The 16,754-nt window shown below is 42.8% G+C and overlaps 1 protein-coding gene across 1 annotated transcript; it reads right to left on the bottom strand.

Moving 5' to 3' along the window:
• Positions 1 to 9,988: 9,988 nt before the first annotated feature.
• Positions 9,989 to 12,758, bottom strand: BCDIN3D (BCDIN3 domain containing RNA methyltransferase). Its single transcript, XM_026680056.2, has 2 exons — positions 12,374 to 12,758; positions 9,989 to 11,177 (listed from the first exon to the last, which is right to left on the bottom strand). Exons 1-2 carry the CDS (start codon positions 12,590 to 12,592, stop codon positions 10,608 to 10,610), a joined length of 789 nt encoding a protein of 262 aa, XP_026535841.1. The 5' UTR covers positions 12,593 to 12,758; the 3' UTR covers positions 9,989 to 10,607.
• Between the last annotated feature and the right edge of the window lie 3,996 nt (positions 12,759 to 16,754).

The raw sequence follows: 16,754 nt of genomic DNA, 5'->3' as shown, positions 1-16,754 counted from the left end.
AGTCATCAGGGGAGTTGTATCTGATTTTATGACTATTTATGCCATGGTCTTTAAGCATTCCCCACTTTGTCAGAAATTTCCTTAGAAGGTCATAAATGGCCATCACGTGACCTGGAGATGCTGCAACCATCAAATGTATTACCAGGCACCCAAATTGCAATCAAGTGCCTGCAACAGTTGTAAGTGCAAGTACCCATCATAAGTCACTTTTTTCAAACCCATTGTAACTAAGAACAGTCATTAAACAAATGGTTTTAAGTCAAGGACTACCTATACTACTCCTATTTTTCCCTCGACAGCCACCCTGTGAGATGGATTGGGCTGAGGAAGAATAACTGGCCCAGTCACCCAGCTGGCTTTCATGCTTAAGACAGTGGTCCCCAAACTTTGCAGCTTGGTGGCCCGGCTGGAGGGGCGGAGGGGGGAAACAGGCCGCCTGAGTGGCAGGCCAGCACACATCCATATGTGCAGCTCAACTTGGCCACAGACCTGTAGTGGGCCATGGCCCAGGGTTGGGAACCACTGGCCGAAAGCATGAAGTTCTAAATAAATATTTTCTCATTCCCATTCTCATAGGCAACCAGGAGACAAGAAAAGGCAACTGTTTCAGCACACAAGCTGAAGTTCTATCAGTAGTAATAAATAATAATAATAATAATAATAATAATAATAATAATAATAATAATAATAATAATAATAATAATAAAAACACTAACAAAACAAGCGAGCTCAGAGAAAATATTGGATCTGGGTGCATTGAAAAGGGACTAAGAAAACTTGGTCCTATGTGATTGAGTGGGATGAGTAAGCTCTTGGTACCAAAGTACCAATAGTAAGTCAACTAAGGCTGACCAAGCATCCTGCGATCTTGGAGCGATGGCATTCTTTGTACATAACCGGGTGGTGCCAGCATTCATGATTAATTTAAAGCCTGAAAACCTGTAAGTGCCAAGTGGGATGGGTTTTGTGAATCTGGCTGACATAAACTGTTGTGAAAGTAAATTGAGCTATGTTGTGATAGTCCCACAAAACTGGCATATATAACACCCAGCGTGGAACCTGCCCTTACATACTATTTTCTGTTGGCAATAAATTAACACTGTGGTACAGCTAAGACCTTGATAACTATCTCTCCATCGTAGCATGCAATGCATTCAGTGATATTCTAATACAGAGAAAGAAGCCATTTCAATTCCAGTGTGTGCTTCCGGATTTTATACTCAGCTTAGCAAGACACACATACAATTTCACACAAGGACTCATCATTGTTCATGGCTCAAAAATCGGGGAGAAACCTTTAGAAACCCTGGAATGTCCAATTGTTCTGAAGGAGGGTTGATTGCTTCTTGTACTTTTCCGCTCTTAAAACAACAACTAGAAATAATTGGTTACCACACAATAGGGTGGTGTGAAACTTAATTGCTTTAAAGGAATGGTAAGAATAAACATAATTTAGTCCAAATAACCACAAAGGTTATTGGCTGAGTTCTTAATGGAGATCCCATTGCTTTTATCTGAGCATCCTTAGGTCAGGCCAGATAACTGAGCTGCCTGTGGGATAAGCGAGCTGAGTCACATATTTGCCCTTACCCGTGGTAAGAGTTATTTTGCCTTTGTTTAACCAGGCTTGTTTTGCAAAATAGAATTATTGAGCGGGACAACGCCTTTCCCTGAAATGGAACTAGCCCCTAACAATGTCGCAGAACCAGGTAGTTTTCCCTTGTGCTGTGTTCAAAAGAAATCTGAAAAGCTAGAGTATATGGCAATACATACCGGCCCTTCTTAAGAAATGAAGGTTGAGGTAATAGTCTATCAACGTTTTATCTCTTGCCAAACCGGCCTTTCATGGAAAACAGCTTGTTGAGTAGGCGGTAACAGTTGTGCGCTCAAAAGAAGAGCTGTGGTGAGCAGTCAGGAAACTTGCTGTTTCTCATGCCTACAATTAATATTTCTTAATCTGATTTCATAAACCCTCACGCAGGGTTTCTAACTAACTGCTGGACTGCAAAGTTTCTCAGGATATTTTCTGTCTGAATCATAAATGGATGGTCAAAACTGGGTCTTCAATTACCCTGAAGATGCGAGGACAAGTCTGACACTTACTAGTACTCACTATTACTTTTATAGCCTCATCTTTCTTCCAAGAAACTCTAAATTGCCTTTTTGGTTTATCTATCCCTATTATCTCTCACACTCAGGGAGAGAAACACGCACTTCTGATCATCACAACAACTCTGTGTTATTTAGAAATAACTAGTAATGGAAATAACTAGTAACCATGGTTATTTAATAAATGTCATGATAGGAGGGGAGTTTTCATTCAGTCTGATACTCTGAATCTCCAGTACAGACATATCTTGAAATTGCTAAGGTTGAGAAACATTGTAATAACCATCACACCATACTGTTGCTCTTGATTATTACAAGATTATTGTAATTGATTATAGATTATTCTGCTTCTTTCACACATTTTTCACCTCCTATTCGGGAATTGGGATTTAATAGGACAATAACCAAATGACCAGGAAGATGTCTTCCTCTTTTCCTTTAAGAGAGTGCTTCAGTGGTACACTACTACCACCAGCTGGGCAATTTAAGTAGGAAAGTGAGGCACACACAACAAGGTGATTTATCTTGTAACTTTATTACCTCAGCTGCAAAGATGGATGTAAATATCTTACGTGTACATTCTGGAAAGTTAAATAATTCGGCATATTCATATGCTACAAGACAGTTTTTCTCATGGAGATATTTAAAGTGCAACAAACACCAGAAAAGTTTTGGGCCTGTCTTTACTCTTCTCTGCATTCCTTCCCCAATTTGATTAATACCTTTGCCTTGTAGAGCAGGGGTGTCAAACTTGCGGCCTGTGGGCCGGATGCGTCACATGCTGGCCACGCCACCGCCCGGTTTAGTGGGGGGGGAGTTCCAATATGTCACATGATGCTGCTGTGATGACACGACTTTGACACCCCTGTTGTAGAGCAATTTAAGGGGCAGGGAAGTAAATGGGGAAAAACACAAAGTCTAGTTACTAGGTACATAAATCAGTAGATGGATGCCATCTCTTCAACTAAATTATCCTTCTGATACAATTCCAATAGGGCATGGCATACCTATTCACTTCATTCTGTTCATGAAGTACTATCCTACTGATGGAGAACAAATTGCAATATGGGTAGTCCTCAACTTATGACCAGAATTGGGACCAGAATTGCCATTGCTAAGCAAGGGAGTTGTTAAGTGAGTCACACCCAAATTTATAACCTTTTTTTGCTACGGTTGTTAAGTGAATCACTGAAGTTGTTATGTAAATCATGTGATCGTTAGTTCGCTTATCAGAAGCTGGCTAAGAACATTGCAATGACAATCATAACGTAACTTTGGGATGCTGAAACTACCATAAATACCTTCCAGTTGCCAACAGCTTGAATTATCATGACGATGAGATTGCCACAACAGTTGTGAATGTGAGGATCAGTCATAAATTACTTTTTTTCAATGCCATTGTAACTTTGAACGGTCACTAAAAAAAATAGTTATAAGTCAAAGACTATCTGTAAAATATGGAAGGGAAATGGCTATGAAATACAAAAACCCTTTCCTTTCAGCCAAAACTACTTTCTGCCAAAAAAAAACAAAACAAAAAACCAACCAGCTTCTCTCTAGTCTGTATAAGTAGGATTAAGCTTTAGCAATGCAACTGCAAATCTAATTCTTTAATGTAATATATTTTGGAAAACAGCACTGCGATAACACTGAAGATTTAGGTGGCAGCCCTTGTAACCGTTTTGCTCTAAAGCTCAAGTAATCACAAGGCACAAAAGGTATATGCCTTTGTTCACAAAAGGTATTGTTTGTTACCATTAAAAGGGCAGTTTAATTATTTTCAGGAAAAAATGCAATTGGCTATTGTAGCAGTAGAAATAATTGGCTGCAATAGCAGTTAGCTCTGCTATGTTAATTCCAACTGTTGGCAAGAACGGGAACTATTTTCTGAATTCAAAGCCAAACAAATCAATGCTGAACCCTCACACAATGTAGTATTGTTGTGAAGTTAAAGTGCAACTGTTGTGGACTGTGTATCTTGAATATTCTCAACCCTTGTAGATTTTTTTTAATGGAATGTACCAGTTACTAGAAACACAACAGTCTCCTCTAATTTGCTTACTTAGAAGTGTCTACTCCAAATAATCAAAACGTTCCTTAAGTTTACAAGAACTGGTTAGTGCGACTTCTAGGACTGTAATAGTGGTGAGACTCTTAAGGGAATGAGGTCTGAAAGATGGTCTCTCAGAGGATAAGCAGGAATACTGGAGGACAGAACATAGATGAAGAACTTGGAAGTATAACTTCCAGCATCCTTCACATCACCCATGAAGGTGTTGGGAGGTGAAGGTTTACATCTGGACGGCACTTGCTTTTCCACCCCTGAGAGCAGCAAACTATTGGATGACTAGGCCTGAAATGAGAGAAAGGATCAAATCTCATTGATAGGAGCAGGTAAGTCTGTAATTGAGGCCATGGTCTAGGGCAGGGGTGTCAAACTCGATTTCATTGAAGGACGCATCGGGGCGTGTTTGACCTTTGGGAGCCAGGGTGGGTGTGGCCAGAGTGGGCATGGCCAGCTTGACATCACTTGTGTCAGGGGTGCCTGTGGTGGCCCAAGTGCTCTGCCAGTGAAAAGAGGCTCCTGAGCTGTTTTCAACTGCAACAGCCACCCGCAGCCCTCTGCCAGCAAAAACGAAGCTGGGGGGGGGCTCTGCGCGGCCTCCCCAGCTCCATTTTCGGCTGCAACAGCTTCCTGCAGCCCTCTGCCAGTGCACGTCATCCCCAAGCTCCATTTTAACTGGCAGAGGGTTGCAGGAGGCCCTCATAGCTGAAAACGGCTCCGTTTTCGCTAGTCAAGGCACTGATCCTTCACGGTTTCCAGGGTGATGCCACAGGCCAGATCTTAGCACCCTTCAGGCCGGATCCAACCCATGGGCCCTGAGTTTGACACCCCTGGCCTAGGGAAAGCCTGCTTAGATGCTGGAGTTCAGAAGAAACCTATAGAGATCTTTGTTTTTATCCTTTCACTGGATACTTTTAAACAAACCAGTGACTTTTGGCTTTTGTAAAGAAGTTTTAGGGGCTCATTTGGAGCCCTGACACATTGTGAGAAGTAAAGATGGTGCTCGAGGCCTGGCGGCAAAACAGATTTCTTTCTGTCAGTGTGTGGGGTGCATGTTTAACTTAACATAAAAAGTGAAGTGGAGAAGGCCCTGATGGGTATTGACACATTTGAACAGAATGTTCAGTATTGGAAAATGCTGCAGAGTTGTCTGCCATATCCAGAGATTACAAAACTGATAGACAAATTAAAGCAGGAATGGGGAAAATTAAGGTATTACACTTTCGATAGTGCTGCAGATTTTTGAAGGTGTTATAAGGGAGCCCCCTAGTGGGGAACCAAATGCTCTGCAACCTCCATAATGTTGTAACATGATGTTACCTAGTTTGGGTAATGAAATGTCTGCAAGAAAACAACCAAGCTCAGAGAGCATCAAGGATCCCTCATGTCAACTCTGAGCTATAAATATGCTCCTTTATTGATATAGGATACAGTTCTGTGGCTCAATAAAAAAATAAAATTTGTAACAAACTCGGTAATTGATTAAAGATTTAGCAGAAGAGTGATTGAATGTACAACAAGGCTGTTGCCACCTGATAGGTGTGGATAATTTAAAGCCTCCTTGATCCGAGCAGATTTTGGGTAACCTGTAGCTATTTGATTACCCTTGTGTCACAATTTGCAGAGTGCTTATAGATTTATTTATGTAAGCTCTTTGCACAGCCACCACTCACAAATGCCTCTCTGGTGGATGAATGAGAGATTAAAAAAAAACAATTCAATCTAACCAAAAAAGACAAACCACAACCACACATCATAAATCAAGGCTCAGGATAGAATACAGCAAGTTCGGAATTCTAAACTGCTAATATCCCAATCCAGCGCTTGTGGGGAAAGCCAAGCCATTATGGAAAGCCAATAGCATCAGGGCCATTCAGATTTGGGTGGAGCGCTTGTGGTGGCAGAGTTTGCTGTTCCAAAGGGCAGGTAATATGACATGCCTCCTGCATCCCAATAGTTGGCTCTGATTCATAGAAAGACTTGAAGCGTTTCTACTCTGTTGAATCCTGTGGGAGGCAAGCATAATCGGAGATCAGTAGTCCTGCTAATAATACTGTGCCATCAAAGGCTTTATAGGTGATAAGCAGTCAAATGAATTGCACTCAGAAGCTGATAGGAAGCCAATTTATTTATTTATTTTATTTATTTATTTGATTTGCCAATTGTTTACAAGATAGTAAGTATAAGTGTATACATAGTTGTGGATACATGAAATGGGTACATATAAGAAAAATAAAAGAATAAGAGAAACAATAGGACAGGGACGGTAGGCACGTTGGTGCGCTTTATGCACGCCCCTACAGACCTCTTAGGAAAGGGGTGAGGTCAATAGTAGGCAGTCTAAGGTTAAAGTTTTTGGGGTTTGGGGAAGAGACTACAGAGTCGGGTAGAGTATTCCAGACATTGACCACTCTATTGCTGAAGTCGTATTTCCTGCAATCAAGTTTGGTGCGGTTTACTTTGAGTTTGTATCTATTGTGTGCTCTTGTGTTGTTATGGTTGAAGCTGAAGTATTCATTGACGGGTAGGACATTGCAATGTATGATTTTATATACCATGCTTAAGTCAGACCGAAGACGGCGTAATTCAAGGTTTTCTAGTTCAAGAATTTCAAGTCTGGTGGTATAAGGTATTCTATAACGAGTAGAAGAGTGGAGAACTCTTCTTGTGAAATATTTCTGGACTTTCTCAATTGTGCTAATATCAGATACGTAATGAGGGTTCCAGACTGATGAACTGTATTCGAGTATTGGTCTAGCAAATGTTTTGTATGCTCTGGTTAGTAGTGTGATATTACCAGAGAAAAAGCTACGTAGGATTAGGTTAACAACTCTTAATGCCTTTTTGGCTATGTAGTTGCAGTGGGCTCTAGCACTTAGATCATTAGAGGTGAGTATTCCAAGGTCCTTTACAGAGCTTGAGTCATCAACAAGTTCTTGACTATTCAGCTTGTATTTTATTTTCTGATTTTTTTTGCCAATATGTAAGACAGAGCATTTATTTGTTGAGATTTGAAGTTGCCATTTGTTTGACCATTCAGATACATAGTCAAGATCTTTTGTAGGGTAGCAGTATTGTCTGTGGTATTGAACAGCTTTACATCATCAGCGAAGAGGACGCAATTGCTCTTAATATGATCACAGAGGTCGTTTATGTAGAGTATGAAGAGAGTTGGTCCTAGAACACTGCCCTGAGGGACACCACTATTGACAGGTACTGGATTTGATAGGACGCTCCCGATTTTGACCATTTGTTGTCTGTTTGATAGGAATGCTTCTATCCAGTTATTCAGTTGTCCAGAGATACCATAGGATTTTATTTTTAGGAGTAGTTTGTCGTGTACCACTGAATCAAAGGCTTTACAGAAGTCTATGTAGATTGCGTCTATTGCTTTGCCCTGGTCGAGTTGTGTCGTCCATATGTTTTTGCAGTGTAAGAGTTGCAGATTACAGGATAGTTTTTTTCTGAAACCAAATTGTTTATTGGTTTCAATGTAATATTGGTTTCCAATGTAACTCCTGAAGTAGTAGTGGCAATAGCAATAGCACTTAAGACTTATATACCGCTTTATAGTGCTTTACAGCCCTCTCAAAGCAGTTTACAGAGTCAGCATATTGCCCCACACAATTTGGGTTCTCATTTTATCCACCTCGGAAGGATGGAAGGCTGAGTCAACCTTGAGCCTGGTGGGATTCGATCTGCCAAATTGCAGGAGTAGCTTGTAGTACAGCATTCTAACCACTGCGCCACCGAGGCTCAATATTACTACCCAAAGCACTGCATTTGGACCAACTGGAACACTGTATGGTCTTCAAGGGCAGCACCATGTAGCGCACATTGCAATTGTCCAGGCAGCAAGTGATGGTGAAGCAGAGCCTCCCAATCCAGGAATTAGTGCATCTGGTGCATTCTATGGCATTGCAGAAAGGACCTCTTGGCCGTGGCTGCCAACAGTTCAAGCAGGCACTGTGTGTCCAAGAAGATCCCAAATTGTGTGCCAGTTCTGCCTGGGGAAGTGTGACCCAATCCAAAAGCAAAAACAGAATGAATGGGGACAGTGTTGTTGCTATCATAACTGTTTTTTTATGTCACCCAAATAATAAAGCTCTTACTTTTATTCCTTCAATCTGTTTTATATGTAGTTATTTATCAAATTGATATAGCCATCCATCTTATGAATGTAACTCATAGTGGCATAGAATAAAAATAGAGCAATTAAAAATAAAACTTTAAAAATCATTAAACAATTAAAATGTAACTAAAACAACAGAAGGGTGCCTTCAGTTCATGCAATACAGATAGTTCTTGCTTAACAACCACAATCTGGACTGGCAATTCCATTGCTAAGCAACATGATTAAGTGAAACATCACAGGACTATGATGGATTTCCAACCTGTTGTCGGCCATTTGTAAAATTCTTTTTCAGCACTGTCATAACTTCAAATAGTCTCTAAACAGGGCAGTTGTTGAGCAAGGACTGCCTGTATAGCCATTTCAGAGGCTCCCTATTTAGATGGGCTCCTCAAACTTGCTGTCAGCCTTTCCAGGTAGTTAAGATTTGAAACACAGTCAGATAAGCTAAATCGGTTTTATTGTGAGACTTCATTAACAGAATCTTATGCAACTCTCCTGCCATCTCTTTTATTGCCTGATAAGCTCCTCCTATTAGTCCTGATGGGACAGGGAGAAGTAATCCCTCCAATAACCCAGCCTCATGCTATCTAGGACTTTTAAGGGTTAAAACCAACACACTGAATCTGGAAGTAAACTGGCAACTAGTGCAACTCACAGAACAGAGGTTTAACATGCATAGTTTTAGGAGCATACATAACTGCCCACTCCAGATTTTGCACCAGTTGAAGCTTTTGGACCCTCTTCAAGGAGAGCCCCATCCATGTAGAGTGTATAGTCCATTTGGGAGGTAACCACAGCATGAGTAACTGAGAGTACAGCCTCCCGATCCAGAAATGGGTGCAACTGATAATATATTACAAAGTTGAGCTAAGACCCTCCTAGCCACAACAGCCACCTATTTTCAAGCAGGAGTCATGAATCCAGAAGGACCCCTCCAGACTGCAAACACATAAACATAGCAACGAGGATTATAGCAATATAATCATTTCACTGGTTTTACTCCCCTAGCCTATCAATGGAGAGACTCGATCATCAAGGTCATAGTTATTCAATTCTGAAACTGAACTGGAGAAGCTTCTTGGGTGAGAAGCAAAATGTTTTTCAAGAAAAAAAAAAACTAAGAAAGTCCAGTTGCTTTTTGAAAAGCACCTTTGGTACTCCCCAAGCTATTCACAGTGGTGCAAGAATACCCAGCTATGCATAATCTATCATTGCATGTTTTGAATTTGCTTACTGTATTTCAAAATCACTCAAAGGGGGAGATGTTTGTGTGGAAGGCTCAACAGGAGAATTATGTGAATATTTTTTTCTGCTCAAGAGTATTTCCCTCTATAAAATTATTCTGAGGGATTAAAGCAGGCTCTTCCTGTGGTTCCTGCCACTTCACACTTCTGTGTTGCTTTGAAAAGAAAGCCAATGAAAGCTGAGTGTGGGATATCAACAAAGAATTGTGTGAATCTGGTTTGACACACTGAAATTCGTTCATTCTATCATGTGCCTTGGTACCCGGGGAGGAAGGGAAGTTTTATCGATGTAATTTAATGGCATTCAACCCCAGTTCTGAAGGGCTTGAGCATGCCTCAACAGTTCTCCCTAAAAAGCATTACCATTTATATTGTCAAAATATAAATTTTATCAAGGAATACAGTGCCAGTATAGAGCCAAAAGAAAAAGCCAAAAATGATATGAGGCTTTATTTCAGAAGTAACAGAAATTAAATTTCTATGATGAGAAAAGAATCATTAAAATTGTGAGATACAGAAACCGAGCATTATCTATTTTCCTGTTGCTAGAGGACCAAAAACTTAAAACTTTGTTCCCATCTAGTGGGAATTCTCTGTGCAGGATCTGTCTCCAAAATTTTGAGACTACTCCAAGAGTCAAGATATATTGGTAAATTTGGAAAATAATTTCTGATATTAAAATGTATGATTTTCAAGACCTCATGTTATTCTTACAGTTCTATCACAGCATGGCAAAAGAGTTGGTTCTCCCAATAACCTGCCATTTTCCCTTTGACTAAATGCCAGAATGTAGGTTAAAGGTATTCCTGTCCAGTTGTGTCCAAATCTAGGGGCTGTAATCTCTATTTCTTGACTGAGAAATAGAGCCAGCATTGTCCCAAGACATTTTCTGTAGTCATATGGCCAGTATGGCTATGTGCCAAAGGTGCATGGAACCCAGTTGCCATCACACCACCTCAACAAGCCATTACGCCATTAATGTCATCATCATCATCATCGAGCCATTGCGCCCCTTCAACAAGAATATACAAATCCTGAATTATCCCAAGTGTTTTTATTCTTTTGATTTAAACAGCAAGAGGCTCCTGTCCCAACTCGTGCTTCCAAAGCAACACACAAACTCCATGGCACAGTCTCTCGTCAAGATCTGAGTTATCTTCTCAGCCATGTTCCCTTTGATGGTGAGCGAATGGAAATGGTCAAAATCATTCCGGCCCAACTTCCTCAGGCGCCGAGCAGCCGCACGGTAGCATTTCCATGGCTGGGGTTCAAGAAGTAAATACGTACATTTAGTCGCAAGGAAAGATAAGAATTTCACCAGACCACTGTCCCCGTGATTCAGATGGATCCACATAGTTATAGACATGCAGAAGCAAATATCAAACCAACAGCGGCCAAACTTGTTCAGGTAGGAAGTCAGCAGAGTCTCTCTTGCACTGGGATCCATGATGTCGAGAGTGGTGTAGGAAATGGAACCAGGGAAAGGGCTGCATTGTTTGGCTCTCTCAATCAGGTCTGCATCAATGTCACAGCAGAGGAGGCGGAAATCCATTCCATCCACAGAATGTTCCAGGTTGGTATGGTTAAAGCCAAAGAGGTGCCTATAGAGTGCAACACTGAGTTCCTAAAGAGAGGAAAGAGAAATTTCCCAACTTTTGCTCCAACATTTTCCTAGTTACCCACCCCTAAGAGGTAAATATTCCCCTTGCACATACATGCTGGTCAATTCCAGCTCTAGGGGGCAGTGCTCATCTCCGTTTCTAAGCTGAAGAGCCAGCGCTGTCCGAAGACATCTCCGTGGTCATGTGGCTGGCATGACTAAACACCGAAGCCGCACGAAACGCTGTTACCTTCCCACCAAAGTGGTCCCTATTTTTCTACTTGCATTTTTTTACATGCTTTCAAACTGCTAGGTTCAGTGGTGGGATTCACATTTTTTTACTACCGGTTCTGTGGGCGTGGCTTGGTGGGCGTAGCAGGGGAAGGATACTGTAAAATCTCCAGTCAGAGGTGGTATTTGCCGCTTCTCTGAACTTCTCAAAATTTCCGCTACCAGTTCTCCATAACTGGTCAGAACCTGCTGAATACCACCTCTGGCTAGGTTGGCAGAAGCTGGGACAAGTAACGGGAACTCACTCCGTTACCTGGTGCTAGGGATTCGAACTGCCAAACTGCTGACCTTTCTGATCAACAAGCTCAGTGTCTTAGCCACTCAGCCTGTAATTATCCCTCTATGATCCTAAACAAAGCTCAGCCAAAACATAGTTCATGGCACCAGCAACTCAGATTCAACAGGACACTGGCTGAGTCCATCCAGGCTAACTGGCTAACCCCATAAAGGAAATCCGAGTGTCTATATAAGCATCTGTCTAAATAAGTCTAAATCAGACTGTCTATATAAGCATCCTATTTCTTAAGGTTTTTATTTTTTAAGTGAGCCACCTATGGACTTATAAATGTGGCTGAACTATAATGTCAAACCAACCCCTCGTCTTTGCCAATTATTGCTGGGGAATTGATGAGCCGGCCCAACACATTTGGAACATACCAGAATGGGGAAAAACCCGATCTACAAAAAATACTTTAAAATTTCTTCGAATATAGATGGCCTGGATATGCCAGATAAACTTTGCAAGTTGGGTTCGCTGGACTCCGACAGACTGATGCCGAGATCAACAATGACCGGAGTAATATGAAAATAATTGATCACGTACGCAAGAGCGGAATGCCCATTTGCAAGCGAGAAGAAACCAATGGGGAAACAGCTGCAGTATGTGCAAAGATGCCGAGACCTCCCCTCCCGCTCCTTCTCGTTCTTACCCCCGAATTGCATCCAACATCCAGGCCCAAAAGGGGACCCGCACGCGGGCTTGGGAACAGCTCACTCAAAAGAGTCGCAGGTAAGAGGGAGACGCGTCCCTCGGGCGGATGGAAGCAGGAATAGTTGGGGAAATTTCCGTACGGAGCCGCCCCGCCTGGCAAAACCGGGGGCTCGGCGTCTGGGAGAACCTTCCAGCGCGCGCTCATGGGCGCCGCCATGTTAGGGGCCCTTGGCTTTCGTTCCGACTAGGAACGGAGCAGCAGCAGGAGAGGTTCCGGGGGTGTTTCAACAGGCGCAGTTTTTTTGCAGCCAGGGCTGCAAAAAAAAAAAGAATCCGGACGACTACGAGGTGCAAACAGTTGGAGAGCTAAAGTAGCGGGCCACAAAAAAAGGAAGGGTGAGTAGCAGAAGCAGTGAACGTGGGGAGGGCTTGCATCGGAATAAGTTAGCATAGGATCAGGCTGTCTCCGAGGAGTCTTTTTTGTAAATCGCCTAGACTAGAGTGACTGGAAGCGAGTGGGTGACCATATAAATTATCTAAATAAATAAATAAAAAACAACAACGATGCACCGTCAATCTGGAGCAATCTGATCTGTGGCTCTTCTAACACCATCATCAGAGTTTGCAGGGACTGAACTGCAAATTGTGGTGCCAGAAGGTGGATCTGAGGCACAGACTAAAGGATAATGTATGCCTTTAAGGTAATAACTGACAGATGGATGGAAGCAGGGTTCTTCCCCAATATAGGTTATATAAGTAGGTGTGGTAAAACTCAATCCCTCCCTTTTCTTTAACATTGTTTTACATTATTAAAAAGGAAACGGTCAAGTAGACCTCAAACTATACACAGTGATTGTCCCAAAGGTACTTTTTCAAGAGGCAACTGGGGGGTGTTTTGAAGACGTTTTGCTTCTCATCCAAGAAGCTTCTTCAGCTCTGACAGGATAGTGGGGAATGGAAGAACTGAAGAAGCTTCTTGGATGAGAAGCAAGACGTCTTCAAAATAAAAACAAGAAAATCCATGTGCCTCCTCAAAAAGCACCTTTGAGACAACCATGACCTGGATGACCTGATAATTTCTACAGACATACACAGTGATTACAGGTAGTCCTGACTTATGACCATTCACTCTGACCATTTGAAGTTACAGTGGTGCTGAACAAAGAGACTGACCAATGGTCCTTCAAGGTATGGCTGCTGCAGCAACCCTGTCATCACATGATCAAAATTTGATTGATTGACAGCCCACAGGGACATTTCCACTCCCTACACTTGCTGATCTCCCCCTCCCATCTAGGCCCCCTGCCCCCAGCAGGCCCTGCCACCCCAGCTGAATTCTGCCATCTTCCTGCTTCCGCTGCTGACCAAACATACCTGGCCTGGCCCTTCAGGAGTCAGATGGTGTCATGTGGGCAGCAGTTCCCTCGCAAAGAGGATGGGCACACCTTATCAGCAGTGGGAGCAAGAAGATGACGAAGGTCAGTTGGAGTGGTGGAGTGCAGGGCAGTGAGGACAGCTGTCACTTCACACTGCACTGCTGGGCTGTAGCTTTTGCACCACGCTATTGGGGGGTGGCTGTGGCTTTGCATCATGCTTCTGAGCTGGAGCTTTGCAGTGCACTGCTGGGGCTTCCTGAGGCAGTGCAGCTTCGCACTGTGCTGCTGGGATGGTGCACCAAAAGCCCCCCAAACCACAGTGTGGCAAGCAACTGCAGAGTTATGTGGTTCTGGTTTGCTTGCCTTCCCACAAGACAGCATGCAGAGCAACCAAAAGGGCAAAGAGGGCAGTTGAAGAGGAGGCAGTACCTTATCTTACCAACACTGCGAGTGACTAAATCTGGAATAGTTTAGATTGGGGTGGGTCCTCAACTATGGGGAGTGCTGGAATTGCTGTTGACAAGCGATGCGGTCACACTTTCCAGCTGCATCGCTTAGCAATGGAAATTCTGGTACCAACTGTGGTCATAAGTTGAGGACTCCCTGTATGAATTAGTTGCTCATTATTCTGCCAGCAGATAAGGGAAACACTAAAGTTATTATGAAGACATAAGAGTATCAGAAGAAGATCCAGAATCTCTTAGATCCTAAAGCATGCAAGTGATTTGATGCAAAATCGAAGTATTACAGAAAACTAATGACTTGAACACACCGTCAATCTTACTTGAAGTGCACAACAGCCTTAGATAGAAGCCTTGCCACCATATTTGTTTTTTTGTTGTTATTTGTGAGGTCATGTCAACCCATCATGACCCCATGGACAATGTTCCTCCAGGCCTTCCTGTCCTCTACCATCTTCGGGAGTCCATTTAAGTTCACACCTACTGCTTCAGTGACTCCATCCAGCCACCTCATTCTCTGTTGTTCCCTTCTCCTATTGCTCTCAGTCTTCCCCAGCATTAGGCTCTTCTCCAGTGAGTCCTTCCTTCTCACTAGGTGGCCAAAGTGTTTGAGTTTCATCTTCAGGATCTGGCCAAGGGACTCGCAGGAGTCTTCTCCAACGCCATAGTTCAAAGGCCTCAATTCTTTGGCGCTCAGCCTTTCTTATGATCCAACGTTCACAGTCATACATTGCAACTGAGAAAACCATAGCCTTGACAAGGGTTACCAAAGATTCAAACAGTTTGTGCCATTGTATACAATTGTGAGCGCCATTGGTTGTTTTATGTATAATTTTGTCAAATACTAGCTGTATATTTATAGCATTACATTGGACTATGCCAACATATATTCAGGATTCGATTCATTGCTGCAATAAACTCAGTTTTGGGCAGCAGAAAGCAAGCCCAACAAAGGAAGAATGCAAGTGAGGATAGGAGGGTGGGTTGCTTGGCTCCTCCTTTTTCACACACACACACACACACACACACACACACACACACACACAGGTGGCCAGATGCCCTCTTCAATGAGCCATTGACATTATGGGGGAATCAAAGGCAGCCTTGGAGATAGTAACATAGCAGTGCAAGATTGGAATTTGAGTACAATCACTGAATAAGTTGTTTCATTACTTCAGCCAATTTACACTTTAGTATGACTAACTGTGAATCCAATTTAGACCTTAATTTGATACTTCCTATCTACAAATAAGTTGAAATGAAATTTCAGCATATGTATGCATCATCTTGAGATTTATTTATGTTAACCATGGAAGGAACTCTGATCTCAGACCATAGCTTAGCTGACGGTGCATTAATTTCGTAAACAGGAAGCAGCTCGGTGTTATGCTACGTACATAATGATGTTTTGAGTACATTTGTATTTGCTTCACTAATTAATCACAGACATCAAAGATGCAGCAAGGGTGCAGGTCACAACTTGTAAATGTGTTAGCAGATGGAATGGACCGGAAATATAAATATCTAATTTTGATCAGTATAGAATTATTATATTACTTTAAAGAAGGAAGAAGAGGAAGAGGAAAGCAGAAATCTACCTTAACAATCTTTGTACTCTCCCAGTGCTGGATTTTCTAGCACTTCTAAATTGAATGGGAACAAGGCAGATTGTATCATATTCTTAATTTTAATAAACCCCGTTTACATATCAGTATTACTACTGATGATGAATATACTGAGAACAGCAATCTAGAACTGTCAGTGGTCCTGATTTAAAGTTAGCCACCTCAATTACCCTCTGAAAAGGCTGCTTCTTGAAAAGCTTATCCAAGAGGGAATCCTAATTGGCCTTAAAAAGATAAGCCGAGGGGGGTGTTGTACCTATTCGTATCAATGATGCCTCTTTGTGATTCACATTCACGCTGGGCATCAAACAATGCTTTTACATACCAGCAGATGGCGGTGTCTTAACCCCATTTCCTGTCAAGATGCTTAAGGGTCTCTTTAATTATGCAGTTATTATCTGCCAAAGGCTCCAGGTCAGTGATAGCTAACCTTTTTGTCATTGTGTGCCGAAAGTGCGCGTATGCGAGTGACAGCACGTGTCTGCACACATAATGCAATGCATGCATGACCCCCCTCCCACTCGCCCTGCCCCCTGTGCATGCATGCATGACCCCCCGCTCCCCGTGCATTCGTGCCCCGTTTTGGGCCTAGTAGGCCTCCCTGCAGCCTCCTGGGAGCAAAAACGGGGCATGGGGGGGCATGCGGCACTCTCCTGCATCCAGTTTTGGGCCTAGTACAACTCCCTGCAGCCTCCTGGGAGTAAAAACGGGGCGCAGGGAGGTGCGGCGTACATATGCGACCTTCCCCCATGCTCCCCCCACCCCTGCGCACACATCTCCTTCATGCACCCCGCCCCTTGCGCCTGCATGACAGAGACCCGAAAACCAGCTGGCCGGCAGGAGGCATGCACACGTGTGGTGGAACTCAGTTGGGGCAAGGGCTCACATGCCCACAGAGCGTGCCACTTTGGCATGCG

Source organism: Notechis scutatus, chromosome 2 (genome assembly GCF_049901735.1).
Source record: "Notechis scutatus isolate UNSWTSFEM ecotype Mainland chromosome 2, rNotScu1.2, whole genome shotgun sequence".
Lineage (NCBI taxonomy): Eukaryota > Metazoa > Chordata > Lepidosauria > Squamata > Elapidae > Notechis > Notechis scutatus.
The sequence above is the reverse complement of the archived record's forward strand: the minus strand, read 5'-3'. Positions and strand labels throughout refer to the sequence as shown.